General features: G+C 44.7%; 1 protein-coding gene across 2 annotated transcripts in view; it reads left to right on the top strand.

Moving 5' to 3' along the window:
* Window positions 1-13,796, top strand: part of ABCB7 (ATP binding cassette subfamily B member 7) — a 214,102-nt gene that overhangs the window by 132,156 nt on the left and 68,150 nt on the right. For both annotated transcript variants that reach the window (XM_068247587.1, XM_068247586.1), the window contains exons 6-7: window positions 373-641; window positions 5,186-5,274. In XM_068247587.1, the coding sequence (XP_068103688.1) occupies window positions 373-641; window positions 5,186-5,274 (358 nt within the window). The remainder of the gene's footprint in view (window positions 1-372; window positions 642-5,185; window positions 5,275-13,796) is intronic.

Here is a 13,796-nt window from a genome sequence, read left to right as displayed (position 1 = left end):
GGGGCTTAGGAGCTATCTATATAGCAACAGAGGCTGGGCTCTATAGACAGACCCAGCCTCTGTATGGGGATTTTATTCTCAGAACCCCGCCTCGGGTTCTCTTTAACATCATTAATTTTATCTATTAACATAGATTTACTGGGAATTGATGGGGATTTCCAAAGCTGGGCAATTAACCTCTTAGCTGCAGATAAAATATGTAACATGAGCTTCCAACTTTTACGAGGAGAATTCTGAACAGGAAGGCCTAGTAGGGCATTAAGTTGATGTATATCGACATGTGTTTCAAAAAACCTCTGAGATAAGCGATGAAACAATAGACCAAAAAGGTTTTACCAGTTTTTGATGTCCTATTTGTTTCTTTTCATACAGATGGTGTGGCGAGAGCCGGATCAGCTCTTTTCAATGAAATGAGGAATGCTGTATTCGGGAAGGTGGCACAGAGTTCCATCCGAAGGATTGCCAAGAATGTATTCTTACATCTGCATAATCTGGACCTGGGCTTCCACTTGAGCAGACAGACAGGAGCTCTCTCCAAAGCCATTGATCGGGGTACAAGAGGCATCAGCTTTGTGCTCAGTGCCCTGGTGTTTAATCTGGGGCCCACAATGTTTGAGGTGTTCCTTGTTAGCAGCATCTTGGTATGTTTTGTATGCAAAAAAAAAAAACTTTTATTAGTCTTAGTATTTCTTTAGGTGAGGCCTGCCAAAAAATAATTCTAAGTGCTGATATAATGTCCAGAAAAAGAATTTAAGTCCTGCATTAACTAGTAGGAACAGCTGTTCATATTTCCCAAACATGCTTAAGGTGGCACTGGGGCATTCACCAGCAACACCAACAAAGGGGCATTAAAGGTTTGTAGTACATTGGAGCCTATGTCCACTTGGGAAGCCATAGCAAAGATGTGATGCTGTTGACGTAACTGAAATGAACGGTTTACTAAAAGTAATTTGGACTTGTGTTTTATAGGTATTGGGTTTTCCTGCACAGTATTTCAATACACAAGACTGCTATAAACTCTTATACATTAATTTAGTGTCTTACAACAATGTAATCGTATGCAAAAAACTTATGTATACTAAAAGCTCTATGAAAATGTAAACACCCTTAAAGAGAACCAGAGACGAAGCACCCTCATGTATTTTATTACATTTATCGGTGGGAATATGACAGTAAACACCTACCCTGCTTTTAGTTTCATTCGTATCTGCTTAATTAGTCTATTATCATCTGTGATAAGAATCCCAGACTGGCTCAGTCTAGGTTTGACCTGGAATCATTATAGCTGAGTCACTCTTCTGTGGAGTCTTTTCAAGCCCAAGCCTGCCACCTCCTGGCTCAGATTTCCTGCTTTGCATACTGACAGCTGTGATGATATGGGACGGGCTGCTGCTGCTGAGAGAGAATCTCTGAAACAGACAAGTGTGGCTTCAATATGATCTGTGTGCACTCTGCATAGATAATGATGATGACTGCAGTTTCATTCCTATGAAAGACACTTCCTACAGGCAGCTGCACATCATACCAAAATGAAAGCACACAGATGAAAGGCTGCAGCAGCCTTTCTCATATAGCCTAAATAGCAGCCTAGTCTCATATAGCCTAGACAGCACATCCATAACAACTCATAACCCGGAAGCAGAAGGGATATGAGCCGGCGGCCATATTTGATTTTTCCTGGAGCAATAATGGATAAAGAACACTAAAAAAGGCACACCAGAGCGGCGAAATTATCAGGTAGAGCATTTATTCTTTACAAGCTATCGACTGATGTTTATTTTGTGTGAAACGTTCATCTCTGGTTCCCTTTAAGGGCTGTTTTCCACTACATGTGTTTTCTAATGCAATCAAATCGTATCAAACTAGTATTGTTTAAAAGGAAAGATATATGGCAGTGTCCATATCCCTTTCACTCCAGGTTTCTTTTAAACCTCCTTGGCGGTAACCCCGAGCTACGGTCGGAGCGGAAAACCGCAGCTCAGAGTTGTAACACCGACCTACACTCGGTGTAGCCGCCGGAGGCTCTGTGCAGAGCAATGCACACAGCGGGCATTTCAACTCACCTCCCAGGGGATCCTGACGTCAGCCGCCATTCTTCTTCTGCGCCTCCGAGGCTCTGCTTCCCCCTGGTGAGATCGCCGTCTATCGTCATGACTACAGTCGGCAATCTCACTTTAGGGTTACAGCGCCAACCGGAGAACGGAGGGAAAACAGCAGAGCTGGAGCCCACGGAGGTGAGTGATTGCTGGGGCTGCTGCAGACTCTCTGCTGGTATGATTTTTTTCATGATTTTAGGGTCTAAAAGCACATGAAAAAATTGTACTGCGTTTAGACCCTATAATCAGTAGGAATCGTACCACTAGGGAGGTTAACCACTTAAGTACCAGCGGTCTCTGCCCCCTTAACGACCAGGGACCGCTGGTACAATACTGACGGAATCCCGACGAATCGCTGCATATACCCGCCATCACCGACGCATGCTGGGATCCTCCTGACATCCACTCTGCTGTCTCTATGACGGCAGAGTCATGTGAGCCAGTCAGGAGCCGCGGTCAGGGAGTTGAAATTGGCTCCTGACCAGCTCACAGGGCTCTGTTATCATAGAGACAGGCAGAGCAAGTGAGCTGCGACGGGACACGGCGGGGATTCAGCTGCAAAATCGGCAGAGAGCGACGAAAATGGTGGATGTGCGCTACGGCGGTGATTGAAATCTACATCCTCCCAGCCAGGTAACCACCAAAACGGTGTAGAGTTCAATCACCTCGCTCCTTAAAGGGATACTGTAGGGGGGTCAGGGGAAAATGAGTTGAACTTACCCGGGGCTTCTAACGGTCCCCCGCAGACATCCTGTGTTGGCGCAGCCACTCACCGATGCTCCGGCCCTGCCTCCGGTTCACTTCTGGAATTTCAGACTTTAAAGTCTGAAAACCACAGCGCCTGCGTTGCCGTGTCCTCGATCCCGCTGATGTCATCAAGAGTGCACAGCGCAGGCCCAGTATGGTCTGTGTCTGCGCAGTACACTCCTGGTGACATCAGCGGGAGCGAGGACATGGCAATGCAGGCGCAGTGGTTTTCTGACTTTAAAGTCAGAAATTCCAGAAGTGAACCGGAGGCGGGGCCGGAGCATCGGTGAGTGGCTGCGCCAACACAGGATGTCTGCGGGGGACCATTAGAAGCCCTGGGTAAGTTCAGCTCATTTTCCCCCGACCCCCCTACAGTATCCCTTTAAGTAGTTAAGGAACATTAGTCTAAAATTCCTGAAATATTTGCCAGTGCATTATTTTGCAGAGTAGTGTACTCTTTGGCCTCTCTCTGGAGTGCTTTTTACCTAATCATACTGATGACCTCTTGCCAATTAACCTGAGTAGTTGTGAGATTTTCCTCCAGGCATTTCCTCCTAGCATTAGGGCCCATTCACACTTAAATAGCGCAAACCGGTAGCACTCAGTGCTACCGTTTTGCGTGGGTGATTTTACCGCGATCAGCGCGGTAAAATCATGGTACACTTCCGCGAATCCCGATGATCACGATCAGCTCTTGTCTAAGCACTGTACCGCGATCGCTCAAGAATCGTGGCAAAATGATGCAAGCAAACCCGTTTTGCGATTGCCATTAATCGCGATCGGCAGCAATCGCCATTCAGATATAATTGCGCTGGCGCTTTGGTGATTAGCGAGAATCACCCGCTAATTGCCATTGTGAGAAGGGGCCTTTACACAATGCGCTACACGCTTTTTTTCTTCAGCTTTTTGATACACGTTGTTAAAGGGAAACTTAAGCCTGACAAAAGAAAAACAGTTTTATGTACCTGGGGCTTCTAACGGCCCCCTGCTGTCGACCTGTGCATGCGCTGGTACTAAGCAAACCTCCGGTCCCCTGCCGCAACTTAGTTTAGTTTTCGGCAACTGGCTCTGTCGCTGGTGCCTGTGCGGCCCTGGCCGCGTGCGTCCTCGTTCACACTCCCATAGCCGGGAGCGTCCTGCACAGGCGCAGTACGAGAAAATCTCTACTGTGCCTGCACTGGACACTCACGGCTGCGGGAGAGCCAGTCCCTGAAAATGGAATAAAGCTGCGGCAGGGGACCGGAGGCTTGTTTAGTGTCAGTGCGGGCACAGGTTGACTTCAGGGGGCTGGTAGAAGCACCAGGTAAGTAAAACTGTTTTGTTTTTTCCCCAGGCTTAAGTTTTCTTTAAAACTGCACTCATTTATTTATTTATTTATTTTTATAAATAACACAGGGTTATAACTACAAATCATGAGGCTCCCCCAGCAAAACTTTAATGGGGCTTTTACGAAACATGTAGACACCCATTTTCTGTGATAGCTCACACAGCCTCAGAGCCCATCTGTCTGGAAATACCATGTACCCTCCCCCTGTAACGGTATGTCCACCCTGACTCCCCTTGCCTGTAAGTGTGGCCACAACACCTGCTCAGAACGGGGAAAGAGAGCTCTATTTCAGAAGGTTAAAGAGGGGAAAAAAGTAGCGTTTTACTTACCTCAAGTGTGCTGCTGCTGCCGCCCCCACAGTATGATGTGCTACTAGTACTCTAGTCGCAGCTAGTATGCAGTCATGTTCAATTGCGTTCTCGTAGTTCACAAAGACTTAACAAAAAACTGCCATTGAAACGCGATCAAGGAGGTGCACAGCCTTGGCCACACATGCACAGTCTGCGATCTTTCTGAGTAGGACAGTGGCACACTGGAGGGGATCATGAGGGACCTGATGGACTGCAGAGGGCTGAAAGAAGTACCATGGGAGTAAAACACCACTTTTTTTTCGCCTGCCTCAGGTTGTTTAGCACGTCCAGCTCGAGGCCTTCCTGCTCCCCTGCAGTTACCTCTGTTCAATAACATTTCTCAGTTTCAGCTTTTGTCTTAACAATTTGTTGGAATTAAAAACTGTTAACACTAAAATGTGTGTACACTGTTCTACAATGCCTCGTTACTGCTCTACCAGAGTCTCCCACTTTGAATAATGCTCTCATTCACATTGAGGGCCTTGTCTCTGGCTGCATTGCGATGCAGTGGTCATGCGACCCCATTGAAGTGAAAGTAAATGTAACAATACCACACCGTACACAAATGTGGGCAGCAGCAGTGCTGAGTGTTGCGTATCACTTTGCACTGCTGCACATGTGAACGGGCAAAATTCTTACTTTTTGTTTTGTTTTTCTTTTTACAGTATTACAAATGTGGAGCTCAGTTTGCATTTGTAACATTGGGGACACTTGGAGCTTACACAGCATTCACAATTGGAGTAACACAATGGAGGTAATGAGACTGCATGAATGAGATTTTAAAAAGCCAGCATTCAGAATTCAAATGGCTTTTTCTAGTTTTATCTCATTTCATACTTGTAATAAATTGAAAAAAATCTTTCTGCATGCTTGTATGTTTCTAATTATCACTGGTTACTTGTATTATTTCTTGACAAACTTTCTTAAAGTACAACTCCAGCCAAAAATATTTTTATGTGGAAGCAGACAATTTAGGCACAGACGGCTACTGGACAGTTTGGATGCCGCAATAGAGTATAATGTTAATTAGCAGCAATCAGGCGCCAATAGGTTATAGCAATAAATAGCGGATACAGCACATTTGGTACCGGAAAAGCAAAGCAATATTACTAATAATATATAAGTGGCTTCACCCAGCTCCCAAATTTCCAGATGCTCTTTTTTTAATGTACGCAATCCTGTATAGTTTGAGGAAAGGGTTATGGGTCGTCCACTTTGCTTTGTGTCCCCATTTTCCTTTTTCTGTGTACCCATTTCCTGTTCCTGTGAAAGTTTGTCCTGAAAGTGAGCTGAATTACTAAATTACATTGAGAATTTGGGGTAAATATCCAATGTGATCAACTGTTTGAATGACTACTACTACTGCCATCAATGTGACTTCCCTTTTCCATAAGGAGATTTCTAACTCTTTCCCAATCTGTCCCACACGCAAAGCAGCGCCATTAAACTCTATGCAAAGTGCACCAGACTTTGCTAGCGCAAAATTTTTGATCAGCTGTGCACTGCGGTGCTAACCCAGTTGGTGCTTAAAGGGACTCCGAGCTCAGAGTAAAAATAAAATTTGAAATTAATCATTGCTGAGAAAGGAGGAAATAGCGCGGATGCTTGAGGAGGAGATGAAACTCTACTTCGAGGAGAACGCTAGAGGTATGATATCGCCAATAGTGGTGTGGGAGGCCCATAAGGTGGTAATGAGGGGAATTTTGATAAGAGAGGGGAGCAGAATGAAGAAAGCAAGAGAAGGGGAAATGGCAGGGTGTCTGGCGGAAATAACGAGGCTGGAGGCACAGCATAAAAAAACGCTGACAGAAAACGTACGGACAGATTTGACAAGAGAAAGAGAAAAGCTCAAGAATTTGTTATTCTCAAAAGAAAAATTTGCAGCAACTAGATGTAAAAGGAATTTTTACGAGTTCGGAAATAAGGGTAGTAGGCTTCTGGCGAGACAGCTAAAGCAACAACAGACGGCGAATTACATCCCATTTTTATGTGATAACAAAGGACAAAAGCATTATAGGAATGAGTCCCTATGTAGGATGTTCCATAAATACTATGCGAAATTATATGGGTTGGAAGAGGGTGAGTTGGGGAGCAGGGAGGGCATGCAGGATTATGTGACAGCCTCCGGCATGGGAAAAATACATCCTATGGATGCAGATAATATGGAAAGAGAAATATCGGTGGAAGAATTGGACAGGGCACTGGGGCAAATGCCGGTGGGGAAGGCCCCGGGCCCGGACGGATATACCCTTGAATATTATAGAAGATTTGGGGAAACCCTGAAACCCTACTGGGTGAGGGCATTAAATGGCATTAAGGTATGGGATTGTGGGGAGGGTAGACTGGGTCGGGAATCCCTGGTGTCACATATCTCGGTGATACCAAAGGAGGGGAAGGATCTGGCATCCTGCGCGGGATATAGGCCCATATCCTTACTAAATATAGATTTAAAGGTGCTAGCAAAAATCTTAGCAAATAGGATAAACCCAGTACTAAAGGAGTTGGTACATTATGATCAGGTGGGTTTTATACAGGGGAGGGAGGCAAGGGATAACACTGTGAGGTCGGTAGACGTGATGCAGTGGGTGGGATCCTCACCTGACCCTGTGGTCTTGCTATCAACGGATGCGGAAAAGGCATTTGACAGGGTCAGGTGGGGATATATTAAGGTGGTGTTGGAGCATATAGGCTTGGGTGAAAACATGAGAGCCTGGATAGCATCTATGTATAGAGATTTAACGGCCAGAGTAAAAGTTAATGGAATATTGTCTAGCCCCCTGGAAATAACAAATGGAACCAGGCAGGGTTGCCCGCTATCCCCCCTGGTATTTGCCCTAACCCTGGAGCCCTTTTTGAGAACAATTCGTAAAAATGTAGATATCACAGGGGTAAAAATAGGTGGGACAGAGCACAAGATCGCAGCATATGCGGACGATCTGCTGTTTTATCTGACAAACCCCAGAATAGCTCTGCCAAATTTAATGAAGGCATTTACTGAATATGGGAAGATTGCAAATTTTAAGATTAATTGGGACAAATGCGAAGCGATGAGCATGGGGATGAAGGAGGAGGAGGTAGAACAATTAAAAACAAATTTCTCGTTTAGATGGGTGAAAGATTCCCTAAACTATCTAGGTATAAAATTGGCGAGAAATACGCAGGAGAACATTAGATTAAATTATTACCCACTGCTTAATACACTGAAAAAAGATTTAGAAAGATGGGCTAAATTGAAACTCTCCTGGTTCGGAAGGATCAGTGTGCTCAAAATGAATATCATGCCGAGGCTGCTATATGTCTTCCAGGCCCTCCCTGTTCCCCTACCCAGAAGTTACCTGGATGAATTAAGGAGGATGTTTACAAAGTTCGTATGGCAGAATAGAAGGGCTAGGCTGAAATTTGCATTTATTTCACAGTCAAAAGATAAAGGTGGGTTAGCTGTACCGGACCCCATAAGATATTATCAGGCAGCGGTTTGTACTAGGGTGGTGGATTGGAATAGAAACGAAGCTTCTAAACAATGGGTCGGGTTGGAGAAGGAATTTTTGGAAGGGGAACTAAGGGAAGCTCCCTGGCTCCCATATATATCGGAGGCATTTCGAATGACAGGCTCACTGGTAGAAAACACCCTGAAAACCTTTAAAAAGGTAAGTAGTAGGAGGGAGATGTCTACGAGCCCCTCTCCCCTTATGCCATTGTTGGGAAATAGCAGATTCCCGCCGGGGTGTCTTAAAGGAAGCTATAGAGAATGGAGGAGGGGAAGAAGCCCACGGATCTGTTCTATGATCAGAAAAGGTAGATGGTTGGAGGAAAGGGAAATAGCAGAACAACTACAGGTGATGCAGATAGACAGGTGGAGCATGTACCAATTTAGACATTTCCTTCGTACACTGGGCATGAGGGAGACACTGTCTAGGGAACTGACTCAGTTTGAGAGGCTATGTATGATGGAGGGATCGACAAAGGGAACAATAGCAAAAATTTATAAAATTCTGGAGGAGGAGGAAGACCATACTAAGTACAAAATAAAGTGGGAGGAGGATATGGGGAGGAATTGGAAGAGTACCCAATGGGAAAGAATTGTGAGGATGACACACAAGGCCTCGATGTCCACTAGAATACAGGAATCTGGGTATAAGTTGGTAATGAGGTGGTATTATACGCCAGTGAGATTAAGTAAGATGAGTGGGGCAAGCCCGATATGTTGGAGGTGTGGCAAAGAAAGAGGAGATCTAATGCACATCTGGTGGACATGTGAAGGCCTCGCTGGATACTGGGAGAAGGTAAAGAAATACATATGGCAACTGGCTGGAATACCAGCGCAGTCAGGCCCGGAGGTATATTTGCTACATTTGGTGGAAAAAGGGATTAAAGAATATAGAGGGTCTTTGGGGATGCACTTAATCAATGCCGCGCGAATTCTAATTGCAAGAAATTGGAAGTGTCAACAGGCCCCCGCCATAAGGGAATGGTTCACAGAAATTGATCAAATTTACCAGATGAAAGAACTCTCAAGTATAATTAAAGGAAAAGAAAATCGGGGGTGGGATAAATGGTTAGAATTCAGAGAAACAGAAGAGTATGAGAAGGGTAAGATATAGTGCCCAGAAGGGAATGGGAGGCGCGCCTATGGGCAGGGAGACATAGGCCCTGGTCCATGGGTCTCTGCGGGAGGCCGAGTGGTTGGTGGAGGGGGAACATGGAGGAGTACCAGGGCTGAGGCTACTTTGCATAAATTCGGGTCTGAGAGAAGAGAAAGACAGATGGGCCCGGTGTGTATGTATTCACTGCACTGGGTGTGACTTAAACTTCTGGGTGATGGCTCTAATCTTATACCAGGGTCAGTTAGAGGGGGATGTAAACTGAGGATAGGGAAGGGGCTCTCCCCCAAGATGGGAGTAGTGCCAGGAAGGGGGTGGGGCCAATGATAAATGGCGTAGGAAGAGGCGAGAGAAGAAGAACTGACCTGGGGACAGTGGAGGTGGGTCAGATTTGGGGTGGAGGGGGCGGTGGGTGGGGGTGGGGGGCTCGGGAGGGATATCCTCAGGAATATATGTATAGGATGTTGCACTGGTATCTCTTTTTTCATTTTTGTAAGTTGTTGGAAAATATTTATTATTGGATAAATAAAGAATAAAAAATAAAAAAAATAAAATTTGAATTTACCCGGGGCTTTCTCCATCCCAGCCCTGGTCGGGACGTCCCACGCCGGCCTCCTGGCTCTTCTCCCGGCGGCCGGTCCCCCGGGCGACACTGGCGAGTGTCGGGCCTCCTCCTTCCGTATACGTCACGAATGACATCATACACGCCGGCCGCCGCGCGTCATGATTAAACCGCACATGCGCCGTGCTGTCATGCCGGCCGCCGTCATGACGCGCGGCGGCCGGCGGGGATGGAGAAAGCCCCGGGTAAGTTCAAATTTTATTTTTACTCTGAGCTCGGAGTCACTTTAAACTTATTACGCCTAAAAACTTATCACACCTAAACTTATCATGCCTAAACTTATCATGCCTAAACAGAGTTTAGGCGTGATAAAGGGCTTTTCACTAGCGTACTAACTGTTAGCACCGCTTTGTGAATCAGGCCCAATATGAGAAGTTAAAGTCAGCCTGCGGCAATAGAAATATGCACTACAATAGCTATACAGTATTTGACTTTAAAGATTCAAAATCAGCCCGATTGTATCATCTTATCTTCATTATCTGCAGAAATACTTGCCTGGAACAAGCATGCAGATGAAAAATTCAGACATTTCATTGTCCACAGTCCTAATGTTTCTTTGATGTTAGTCACAGGCAATCAGGATGACAGCCTCAGATCTGGCCTAGTTGAAAGCAGTACAGCAATAGAAGCTCCCCATATTTGTTTCATCACAAGTTTGATGCAATCAAGCACACATGCTTCTGACATTACATTTCTGTTTGGACATTGAATTGCTCAGACAGGGTGTGAAGAATATGTTTAAACTTCTGTCTTGCCTATATTACAGTGGTGTAAAAAATGACTTGACCACTTTAAGATTTCCTGTGTTTTACTTATTCCTAACAGGCTACACAGACACATACTGTATTTACTTCTTATAAATTATCACCTTTAGTGAAAATCTAACATGGAACCGGTGTCTCGCAACATAATTGATAGTATCCTTAACCTCCCCGGCGTTCTATTGAGATCGCCAGGGAGGCTGCGGGAGGGTTTTTTTTTAATTAAAAAAAAACTATTTCATGCAGCCAACTGAAAGTTGGCTGCATGAAAGCCCACTAGAGGGCGCTCCGGAGGCGTTCTTCCGATCGCCTCCGGCGCCCAGAATAAACAAGGAAGGCCGCAATGAGCGGCCTTCCTTGTTTTGCTTAGATCGTCACCATGGCGACGAGCGGAGTGACGTCATGGACGTCAGCCGACGTCCTGACGTCAGCCGCCTCCGATCCAGCCCTTAGCGCTGGCCGGAACTTTTTGTTCCGGCTGCGCAGGGCTCAGGCGGCTAGGGGGGCCCTCTTTCGCCGCTGCTCGCGGCGAATCGCCGCAGAGCGGCGGCGATCAGGCAGCACACGCGGCTGGCAAAGTGCCGGCTGCGTGTGCTGCACTTTATTTGATAAAAATCGGCCCAGCAGGGCCTGAGCGGCAGCCTCCGGCGGTGATGGACGAGCTGAGCTCGTCCATACCGCTCAGGAGGTTAATTATATGCCACACACTGGAACTTTCCCACCACCCTTTACTCGTTCTCAATTATCCTGCTTGTTTTACTCTCACCCTCTCCACAGAATAGCAATTGTCAAGCAACATGTTTCTGCAGTGGTCATTCTTAAAGGATCACTGTCGTGAAAATCTCAAAATTTAAAATATATGTAATTACATACAAATAAAAACGTATGTTTCTTCCAGAGTAAAATGAGCCATAAATTACTATTCTCCTATGTTGCTGTCACTTACAGTAGATAGTAGAAATCTGACATCACAGGTGTTGGGCTAGTTCATCGCCTCCATCTCCATAGGGGATTCCTAGCCTAGTCTTTATTCTTTATGAAGACACTCCTTGAAAAAGATTTATACAAAGATGCTGGCCAGCCTCCGTGCTCGCTGTACACTTTTTACTTTTTTTTGGTAGTTAGACAGAGCAACTGCCATTCAATAACTGCTTTTGAAAATAAAGGAACCCCCCCCAAGAGCCTCCTATGAAGAGATGGACTAATTCAAAGCCTATTGGTTCAGTCAGATTTCTACTACTCACTGAAAGTAACAGCAACGTAAGATAAAATACATTTATGACTCCTTTTACTGTGGAAGAAACATACTTCTTATCTGTATATGTTCAGTTCATCTTACTTAACAGTAACACTGTTTGAGATAAGAAGTAGAATTCCATTTGATTGCTGGGGAGTTTCTGTTGGTGTCTGTTTTCCATGAATTAAAGATTGGATTCTATGCTTACGTTAAAAGTTGACAAACACATTGAAACACAGATATCAATGAGCGAAAACAAACAGTCAAATAGATGCCCAAAGACTGACACCTAAAAGTCAGAAGAATTCATGTTTCTTTGGTTTGGATCAAATGACAGATGTTTCGGTTGAACTTGCGGGTGACCGTAAGCACCAACACTACTGCCGAAGGTCCCAACAGATCTTCATAGGGCCAATTTACAAACCTCTCACCATGCCTTTACTACTTACTGTTAATTTATTAGATACTCAGGCCCATATGCATATTTTCATAGTTTGCCAGTAAAATGCCTTAGAAAGTGCCAGTAAAATGCCTTAGAAACCACCAGCAAACAAGAAAATACTCAGAATAATTTTGATTGATACTTTTTTAATTGCTGAAACGTTCAATTGCTCATGGGGCACTGTCTAATTATGTTTGGGTAGGAGAACACTGCCTATTTATGTCATTTGAGAATACACTCGGTCTTATCTTTGTGGAGAGCACTCTGCCTAAGGCCTCCTGCACACTACATGCGATTCCGATTTCAAATTTTAATCGATTTTCACATGCGATTCCGATTTTTAATTGGTACTGCATGCTGCGTTTTTCCTTTTTATAGCATCCAGGAAAAAAACGGAATCGCAAATCGGATTTGCAGTGTGCAGGGAGTTTAAGTGTTATTTAAAGGTAGAGGGCACAGCTTAAATATGTTATGGGGGAGACCTGCATAATTATATTCAAGTGGCACAGTTTGCCTTATTATATTGTTTGGGGGCCCACTGTGCCTAACTTCGTTATTGAGGAAGGACAATTATTATTATTTATTTATATGGCGCCAACATTTTCAGTAGCGCTGTAAATAGTACAAAACAAAAAGTGGAGAGCATAGGTACACGAGAAGTTCAAAACTCTGTGCAATCAGAACATCCAGCAATACAAGTACACATGCATACATAGTTGATGTATGTTTTAAGACATCCCCAATACTGATACATGTTCATATGATAAATTATAGCAGTATAAGAAACACTAGGATGTCCCTACCCTTGCGAGCTTGCAATCTAGAGGGTATTGGGTTGGAGATGATTTTATTTTATATAGGTACACAAAAGGAAAGTTCACCTGGCACTCAGCGAACGTGGTGCAGTAAACAACTGCACATTGAAATTAGCACTTATTCACATACTCCATCCTTAACAGCAATGGTGGCTTGTGGGTTCAGCAGACAGCGTGCAATCGGTGATTGGCAGAAAACTAACTGGCAATTATTAGTACAAAAAGACAGTCCGTGCACCACTCCTATGGTTGCTTTATTCCCTACATTTGCCACAATACAAATGTAAACATGCTCACATCGTGACAGTCAAGAAAGGATAGATTAAACCTTGGTCTGAAGTTTGTGCTGGGAAGGATTAGGGAGGGTGACCTGGGGGGGATGGGACAGCACATCACCACCTACCTGGTCACCCTCCCTAATCCTTCCCAGCACAAACTTCAGACCAAGGTTTGATCTATCCTTTCTTGACTGTCACAATGTGGGCATGTTTACATTTGTATTGTGGGGAATGTTGGGAATAAAGCAACCATAGGAGTGGTGCACTCCTCTGTCTTTTTGTACTAATAATTTTCTTTTATATGTTGGCCACATTCTGCCTTATTGGTATTTGGGGGCTCAGTCTGCTTAATTATGTTTTATTTGGCAGGCACACTCTGCATAAATATGTTGGTGGGGCACCGTCTACCAAATTGGGTTGTGCGCTCTGCCTTATTCTGTTATGTTGTAGTACATGTTGCATAAGTAAGAATGGTGGGGGCTCATTAGGTGATTTGTAAGGACCCCATGTATAATATGTG

Source organism: Hyperolius riggenbachi, chromosome 8 (genome assembly GCF_040937935.1).
Source record: "Hyperolius riggenbachi isolate aHypRig1 chromosome 8, aHypRig1.pri, whole genome shotgun sequence".
Classification (NCBI taxonomy): domain Eukaryota; kingdom Metazoa; phylum Chordata; class Amphibia; order Anura; family Hyperoliidae; genus Hyperolius; species Hyperolius riggenbachi.
Note: the sequence above shows the minus strand (reverse complement) of the source record. Positions and strands in the feature narration are given on the sequence as shown.